Source organism: Psammomys obesus, unplaced genomic scaffold, assembly GCF_907164565.1.
Source record: "Psammomys obesus unplaced genomic scaffold, mPsaObe1.curated_primary_1811, whole genome shotgun sequence".
Classification (NCBI taxonomy): Eukaryota; Metazoa; Chordata; class Mammalia; order Rodentia; family Muridae; genus Psammomys; species Psammomys obesus.
The window spans coordinates 3,151,739-3,161,196 of record NW_026585644.1 but is presented as its reverse complement, the minus strand read 5'-3'; the positions used below and the strand labels follow the sequence as shown (position 1 = coordinate 3,161,196).

The 9,458-nt window shown below is 36.8% G+C and overlaps 1 protein-coding gene across 6 annotated transcripts in view; it reads left to right on the top strand.

Annotated features, from left to right (window-relative positions):
* Immp2l (inner mitochondrial membrane peptidase subunit 2) overlaps positions 1-9,458 on the top strand; it is an 815,753-nt gene that overhangs the window by 543,259 nt on the left and 263,036 nt on the right. For all 6 annotated transcript variants that reach the window (XM_055624048.1, XM_055624043.1, XM_055624028.1 and 3 more), the window contains exon 5: positions 4,889-4,954. In XM_055624048.1, coding sequence (XP_055480023.1) covers positions 4,889-4,954 — 66 coding nt within the window. The remainder of the gene's footprint in view (positions 1-4,888; positions 4,955-9,458) is intronic.

The window sequence follows — 9,458 nt, the reverse complement described above, 5'->3', positions numbered from 1 at the left end:
TCCTTCCTTCCTTCCTTCCTTCCTTCCTTCCTTCCTTCCTTCCTTCCCCTCTCCTCTGTTTTAAAGACAGGGACTCACTATATACCTCTGACTATTCTAAAATTCATTATATAGACCAGGCTGGGCTTGAATTTACAGAAACCTACCTGCCTCTACCTCCCAAGTGCTGGGATTAAAGGTGTGTGCCACTACACCTAGTCCCAATGTGATATCTAATTAAAAGGCTAAATTTGTAAAACTCTTGACCAGTATTAAACCACAAAGATATAATCTCCCCAACTCACTGAAATGGGCTTTTGTCATTTCAGCACAAACAAAGCACAGGCAAGCCTAGATCCAGGGTGGAGGCTTCTCTGTGATGTAAAGATGAGCCAAGGTCGGATCTAAGAGGGTGGGGCGTGTACTCTTCACTAATTTCCATAAAGGTGGCTTTCCCAGTGCACCAGCCAGAGGGGCATGATGGGAATTTTGTGATCAAAGACATAGCTGAATTGGCCTGTCCCTGGTTAACTTGTAACATTTTCATCACAGAGGAAGTGAAATTCCACAGAAGCTCACGGAGCATCCTGTCATGGCTAGGCTAGACCTTGTTCCTTCTGACTGGAGCTTTGCTGTGTAACACCAGACACAACCACTGAGTCCCACCAAGTACAGGGAAAATGTTACTCTCTCGTGCAGACCTCATGACTGATTAAATCATGAGCAGAAGATGGAATGTTTACAACCCAGGTCCCCGAAATTAAAACTATAAAATATTGCATATTGTAAAAACATTAAAACCACAAATCTAAATGCAAATCTGAGTATTTATTGTGCAGCATGCATTGCACTTCTAAAATAAGAGACAACCTTTCTTCTGTTATTTCTCACGTTGTCTAGGAGACAGGCAAGTGGCCAAGAAAATTAAGACAAAGAGAAGTTTAATAACTTTTATGATGTAAATCTGTAATAAGTCTCTTACCAGCTCTACTTACATGAAAATAATGCATTCAGCAACCTAATGATTAAAATATAGGTATGGATTTTAAGCAGTAATGGAATTAATGTTAGTAATAGCTTGTTTCATTTTGACTTATTTGATTAGATTCATGCGTTTAATCTTACATTCAAATTTATAGGTATGCTTAATGTAGTAATTCATAGGACTTTAATTATATAGATAGCTAACTTTATGTATTCTATTTTGCATCATGATCTTAAAAGACAAATTATTTAAAATAAAGAATACTTCTTAAGCATTTCAGAATCCTACAGATTGTTTATACACCTTTTTAAAAAATCAAATAGGTGTTCCTTTTATATTACTTCATTAGTCTTAGTTCTACCTCAGTTGAGGGGGGTAATTTTGGAATTAGTTGGAGTGTTTCTTCTGCATCGGAGCATTTCTTCTTAGGTGACATCATATGTTAGAAAAATTGACATTTACTAAAGCATTTTTCCTGGTGTGCCAACAATCTAGCCATCAAAGTTTTAATAATACAATGCCATACTTTGTTTTAGGTTCCGCCTTATCCTCCCTAATAAAATAAAATACAGGTTTTTTTATTTCTGTAATTAGAAACTAATGCCATATTCCAGGTAATAACAACAATATTTTCTGATTTACATTTGGTTGAAATTTTTGCTGTAATAATGTTTCTTTAATGAACTTGGGCTCCTCCCTATGTTTGGTGCTTAAATGTTTACAATTGTAATATCTTCTTGCTGAATCTTTGCTTTAATGAGTATGTAGAGTCCTTCCCCATCTCTTCTGATTAATTTTGGTTTGGAGTTTATTTTGTCAGATAGTTACACCTGCTTGTTCTTGAGTCCATTTGCTTGGAGTGTCTTTTTTCATCCTTTCCTCCTGAGGTTTTATCTGTTCTTGATTGTGAGATGTGTTTCTTAGACACAGCTGAAAAATGGGTCTTATTTTCTATTTCAGGATTAGTCTATGCCTTTTGATTGGAAAATTGATACTATTAATATTGAGTTATTAGGTGGCAGTGGTTATTTACTCTTGTTATTTTGTTATGGTGTTGGCGGTTTGTTTTTATCCTTCTTTTGATCTGTTTATTTACTTTTCTGGTATTATCTATTTCTTGTGGCTCTTTGGTGTAGTTAACCTTTTCAGACTGAAGTTTTCCCTCCAGTGCCTTCTGTAGAGCTGGAATGGTAGATAGAAATTTCTTATATTTGCTTTTATCTTGTAATTTTTTTCTTTTTTCTTTTCTCCATTGATTATGATTGATAGTTTGCTGAGTATAGTAGTCTGGGTTGGCATCTGTGGTCTCTGCTCCAGAATTGTCCAGGCCTTCCAGCTTTTAGAGTCTCCTTTGTTAAATCAGGTATAATTCTAATAGATCTGCCTTTATTTGTTACTTGGCCTTTTTCTCTTACAGCTTTCAATATCCTTTTTTCTGTAAATTTAGTATTTTGATTGTTATGTGTCACTGTGGAATTTCTTCTGTGGACCTATATTTTTGGTGCTCCGTATACTTTTGTACCTTTATTGGGACCCCTTTTTTTTTTTTGGTTGGTGAAATTTATGTATCTTTGTTATGGGTTTCTTCTCCTTCCTCTATACTTATTATTTGTAGGTTTGGTCTTTTCATAGTGTCCTGGATTTCCTGCATGTCTTGATTCTTGATTTTGTTAGACTGTTTTCACAGTCTTCATTAAGACGTTTATTTATATCCTTTTTAATGTCTTGGAACATAGTTGTTACTTTGAAAGTCCTTGACTTGTGCATCAGCTACACCACCTTCCCCAGAGTTTATTCTAGTAAGGCTGCTGGCTTCTAGAGTAGGCATCTTGTCTTGATTATTTTGTGTTTTATCTTGATGTTTGTGTTTTTGTCTAGTGGTCAAAGTATCTGGAGTTATGGTTTGTATGTGTTTCTTGGTGTAGCTATGTAGTCTTTGTTGAAAGGATGGGTATGCTTTGGTTGCTGTTGACCACTCTGCATGCTAGGCAAGCACAGTGGCTGTGGGGTCCCTGACAGAGAATGTTGCCTGAATCAGTAGGTGACACAAAGGATTGTAGATGGGTAGAAGGAGAGGCTGGAATTGATAGTGGGAAAGAGTCAGGGATCCTAGGTCACCATCAAGAGATGGTAGGAGAGAGGCTGGGCTCCTTCAAGCCAGCTACAGTAGGAATAAGAGGCAGTCTGGGAAGACTGAAATGAAGAACTGGAAAACTATTTTCTAAATAGTCTTAGTTGCCTTGTACAAAGAGTGCAGCTTGTATAGCTTGAAGGCATGAGAACCCCTCAAGTTAGATTTAGAAATGTCTATTAATGACACTAAACTTGTAGAATAATATTTACTCAGTTTGTCAAAAGAGGCCAGTCAAAACTCTGATCTACTTTCCTTTCAAAATAAATAATATTCATAATCGTGTGAAAGTAATTGTGGCTATTTACATAATTTTATTTTCTCTGTAAAATATATTGTGGGATATGAATTGTATTGTAACTCCTTTAGTTCAGAACACACTTTTGGTTTCTCTGATTCTTTTTCTGTTTTTATACTTTTACATTCCTTTTAAAAAACATTTTAATTCAAAATGTGAATTGATGTGAAAATATTTTATCTCTGGCTGATTTTCAAGTATACATTAAATGATCATTTATATGATATATGAGCTGTTCCTTGAAACATGTCTGTTAAATCACAGTTTTAACATGTTATCAGCAGGAAATTATCTATATTACAATGGACTTTTCTCTCCATTGCTGCAGAACAAAGTCCTCCAAAGCCTAGCACGTTTCCTGGGGGCAGACTAGATGGGGACACTGTTTCAGAGCTGCTCTACAAGTGTAGCAGAGCTGTTGCTCAGAACTTCAGCTTCTTCAGACGTGGCTGGACTGAAGGACAGGCCTCTGAGCGCAGTGCTGCAGCTTGAACAAACTGAGTTTATTCCCGTGTGACTGTCTCTACAGTATTGCTCAGGACAGAAGTTACTTTTTGCAGAGGAGGAATAAAGGAGCTCAAGGTGAATGAGGAAGGCGCCTTTATCACCAGATCCCAAAAGTGATCTATCCATCCCTTTCCCATACTCTCTTGCCCTCACAGATCCAGCCTAGTCTAATGTGGGAATGAATCAGTTGGGTTGAATATTCCCGGAGAAGTGGGGATTTATTTAAGTAGTGTTTCTTTGAATAAATTTTTTTTTATCACAATGGAGATTAAATAGAAAATATCTTTTTAACTATATCAAAATCTGTCAATTTCTTTTAGCTTTCAGGAGCACTGTTTATCTCTCTAAATTCTATAATCATTAAATTGCTGGACTTGAAAATGATTTAAAGGAATTCTCTACTTAAAAAAAAAATACTTGTAACATGATTGTTTTCTGGAAGATCCTCTTTTAATTTTAAAATGACTTAACTCATAACATTTACACAGTCTTATCAGATCAAATAAATGTCTGTTTTTTTAGATATAAATCCTTTTCTTATAAAGCCTTATCTTTAATAATAACACACTAATAACCTTTATTCCTTAAATTTTAAGCTGTTTATCCACCCTGTTCTCTGTTTCACTTTATGCTCAGTCTGTAGCCCAGGCTGGCCTGGAACTTGCTATGTATGGAAGGATCCTGCTACTGTTTCCTCCACCTCCATGGCCTAGGATTGCCAGACTGTACCACTGTTACCCATATTCTCTGTTTTCTGGTTTTGTTAAGTTTTCTTATGGCTTCTTTATTCTTAAGATATTTGAAAAAAATCATAATAATCTCAATAGTGTCTTAGGTCACTTGAAACCGAAGTAAGAGTGATGTCATAGCAAGGGTGCAAAGAATTTTGTGGTAATTTTACTACAGCTGATTTTGTTAAGCAATTTATTGTTTTTCTTAAAATAACAGAATCATAGATGATTGCATAACCTTATCTTTTTTATCCTAGGTCTCCGAAAAACCCAGAACAGAAAATCATTAAGAGAGTGATCGCTCTTGAAGGAGATATTATAAGGTAGGTGCACAGACTACTGTTTTTTAATTAACATCTAGTTTTAAACTTGGTTTTGAATCATTGTTTGAAATTAAAGTAAAGAATGACTTGAGAACCTGAACTTTGCACACACTTCCCTTGGGCTTCTGCCCTAGTACGCATCAGTTTCAGGATGGCAGGCGTATGTAAGGTTCCTGAGCATAGCGTTGTCCTTGAACTATAAAACACAGGGTTATTCTTGGTTAAACCAAGATTAACTACATACTCTGGCCATTAAAACACCGATTTCAGGTGTCAGTGCTAGTACAGTTATTTGAATATCGCGACATCAATATTCATAATAGATACCATTATTTTAGAATAACGCAAACTCATAGAACTCTTTTATAATTATAGAGATATGGACAGAGTTGGGCAGGAAGTGAAACATGCATTATTGGGTTGATAATGAGTGTTGAGACTGCAGACAGCATTGGGATAATCAAGAGTTTGAGCAACAGATATCTAACTTTCATTTACTGCACTTTTTGGTATAAACTGGTTTTGAGAATGGGTAAAATGCCATTAGTGTGTGATTCATCCCATTTTGATTGCCTGTTTTAAGTAAGGTGTAGCCAGGTGTAGTCGATGTAACAGACAAATGCTTTGAAAATGATGTTCGAGAAGTTTTCTTATCCTGTTTTCACCCAAAACTCCCTCCTAAAAATAACCTGTGTTGATGGTTACATAAGCAAAACAAACTAAATGAAAAGAGACCCTGTTAGTTTTAGAGGAGATTTTAGATCAGCAGTGACAAGATTGCCTGGGGCTCCCAAGAGTCCGGAAGACCCATTTTGGGGTTCAATGAGATCAGAACTGCTTTCTTCACAACTACACGATGTCTTTTGTCTTTTTGTTTTATTTAACTTTTATCCTATTATGCATATACAGTGGAATTTTCCAGATGTGTTATATTGTCATAGACTGAATAAAAAAGCAGACAAAGCAACACAGCTAGCCTCTCTACAGCAGGTATCAAAAACACTTCAAATGCCCCTCTGCTTATTCTTTTTCCACTAAAAAAAAACTCTGTGATTATTATTAAAAATATTTTGATAGCATAAGATTTACTGTTTATTTAACTCAACCAATATTTTAAGAACTAATTCAATATTTATGCATGAACACAATGTATTTTAATCAAATCTACCTCCGTTCCATCCCTTCCTGCGTCTCTCCTATCACTTGAACTGCTTTTTCCTCTCAAAGGCATGTGTTCTCTCCTCTTTCCCTACTCTTTCCTTTTTGTAAAGTATAACAGGTAGACCATAGTCAGTAATAAGTGGGTTAGTAGGAAAGTGTTTGGTTGTCACTTCCGATGAAGAATGCACTATGTTCAAAGAACCTGGTGGCTTCCTTTTTCTTTTTTCAAGAGTCTTTTTAGGAATCTGATTTCCTAAGAAACAGAGACAGGTATGAGCTTGAAAAACCATTCATTCCCCAGGTTTAAATAACCAAATACACCTTTATTGTCTGGAAAACAGTGTGTGTGATGTAATCTCATCAAGGAATGAATCGCTAACCTTGAAAATACTGTGCTTAGTGAATGAAATGAGTCACCCAAGACTACAAAGTATATCATTCCATGTATGAAATGCCCAGAATAGATAAATGTACAAAACCAGAACATGAGTGCTTCCCTTAGGCAAGGAAGAGGAGAACGCAGGAACTGTTAATGGGTACAGGGTTATTTGCTTGTTTTCAGGGTTACAGAAAAATCCTAAAGTGTAGTGTGGTGACAGTTGTACAGTTGGATATGTAAAAATTACTGTGTTGAACATTTTAAATGGGTAGATTATATATTATATGAACCACATCTCAATAAAGCTATTTATTATTATTATTATTATTATTATTATTATTATTATATTCTTAATTCACTTTGTATCCCAGCTGTAGCTCCCTCCCTCATCTCCTCCCTGTTTCACCTTCCTTCCCCTTCCTCCCCTAGCCCTTTTCCCTAGTCCACTGATAGGGAAGTCCTCCTCCCCAACTATCTGAACTTAGCCTATCAGGTCCCATCAGGACTTCCTAGATCTTCTTCCTTTGTTGGCTGGCTAGGTCTCCCCACCAGGGAGAACTGATCAAGGAGCAGGCAACCAAGCTCATGTCAGAGACTGTCTTCTCTCCCCTTACTTGGGAACCCACATGGAGACTAAGGTGTCTATGGGCTACATCTGAGCAGGGGGTCTAGGTTCTCTCTGTGCATGGTTGTTGGTTGATGCATCAGTCTCTGCAGTCCCCCCTGGGCCCTGCTTTTTTTGGCTTTGTTGGTCTCCTTGTGTGGCTTCTGCCCCCTCTGGATCCTTTTATATCCCCCTTCTTCCATAAGTCTCCCTGTGCTCAGAGTTTGGCTATGAGTCTCTGCATCTGCTTTGATCCCCTGCTGGGTGGAGTCTTTTATAAATAAAGCTATTCTTACAAAACAAAAATAGTCACCCAAACAAATAAACATTTCACCCATGTAACAAATTAAGACTGTCATAACAAAATATAACATAATTCAGAATGTCGATGAATTAGGTTTTTTCTTTATAACGCAAAGTGAACTTTGCCAGGTCCCATCATGAATCACTAGCTGAATAGTCAGCAATGCGAGATTACAGAAGTCTGCACAAGATGAAACTCTGCAGCACACCTCTGAGGAGACTGAGTGCTGCTCTCCTCACTCAGTTAGTCTGCTATGGGTTCATACAATGCACACAGAGTGGAGGCAGGTTGGTGAATCAGGGTCGGAGGAGTCACCCTCCTGGATTCTGCCAAGCCCATGCAGGTGAAGCCTGCAACTGGGTCCCAGGGTCTGTGTCCCAGCATCCCTTTTTCTGGACTTCAATCATGGAGCAATGAGTGATACAAAGAAGGGAGGACTTAGAGTCAAGGTATGATACTAATGAAAAGTCTTTTTGAGAAACCTTTTCATCAATTAATTAGAAATAGAATCATTCCTTATTGTCTTATGTCTTTAAGGGGGAAAACCATTACTTTTTTTGAAACCTTGGCACCTAGCTATTCTAGCCTTCCTGGGTTTTAAACTACCTTGCGAGTGAGTGCACACCTAAAATGGTTTCTAACAGCCTTGGAAAGTGTTAGGGGGATAGTCAATTAGATAATAAAACATTTACTGATAAACTTACTTATTTTTGTTTGGGATCCCTTTCCTACAATTATATATCCAAATATCTGTTGATTATAGGAAGATGTTTCCTATAAAGTATGAGGGGTTCTTAGCCTAACAGCGCTCTCTCCTGTGACATGCAAGGGCTTTGATATGTAACACAGCCTTTCCAGGCCTATTTCCCCTTGGATATTTTTGAATTTTCTAGGAGGCAAGCTAAAACCAAATATGAATTTTCAACATTTGCTTTCTTGGAGAGAATTTTATATTTTCTAAATAGAGTTAAAAAAAAAAAACCTTTTAAGTTTTAGTTTACACACCATCAGTTTAAGTACTAGTTTTAATTGAAAACTACAGATAATCAGAGGGTAGCATGGAGCCATGACCTTTTCAGAGGTCAAACCCACTATTACAAAAAATAAAAAAATAAAAAATAAAAATAAAAAGAAGGTTTAACCTGGTATTCTATTTAGTATTCTATTAACTAAGTTTCCTCTGTTTATATGTATTGAAATGTAGTTTTAAGAGTGCTTGTTGGGAAGATATAATGGGAAAATAAGGGAAGTAGTTACAAACAATCAGGTCTCTGAAGAATAGCTAGAGACAAACAATACAACTCCTAATTCCATTCAGTTGTGCCGTGTATTCACATTGCTGTTGTTCTGTCTATTGTCTTCTCTGTCTTAGTTGGCTTTTGTCCCATTACTTCCTGTTGCCTTCCTTGGGTGTGCCTCCAGTCTCAGTGATGTGACAGAAATCTCAGTATTCCCTCTGCAGTATAGACCTAGGATGTATCCATTAGATGGACTGCTGGTCAACCACCTGATCGGCTGAGCTTGGGGTAGGCAGCCTTTCCTGGTGTAGCTCCCATAGGTAGGGAGATCAAGAGACCTGGGAGGCACCCTGTAGTTAGAACAAGGCTGGTTTAAGGGGCTCACTTAGGAAAGACAGGTACTAAGGAGGGTCCCAGAACAGAGCATTGCAATCAGCGGTCACTTAGCTTAGCATTACATTTTCAAGTCTCAGTTCAATGAAACTGTAATCTGTTCTCTTTAGTAGTTTCTTTGACTCTACTCCCTAAGGAAGATTAACTTTTTAAAGTTTTGTTTTTAATTACAGAAAGGGTTTGACTTCATTGAGTTGAAGATGTTGTAGACTAAATATGTTGAAATGGACTTATTAGTTATAAAAGTATGGGGTTGGGGTTATTGTTACTTTAGTTATAGTTTCTCTCTCAGAAAACTTTAATTTTTTTTTAATTTTAGAAGATGTTACAAGTAAAAGTAAATCACACAACAAATTTAATTAGTCCCAAAGACTGTACAGAAAATTTTTATGTATTCCTATTTTTCAACAGTACTCAAATATATT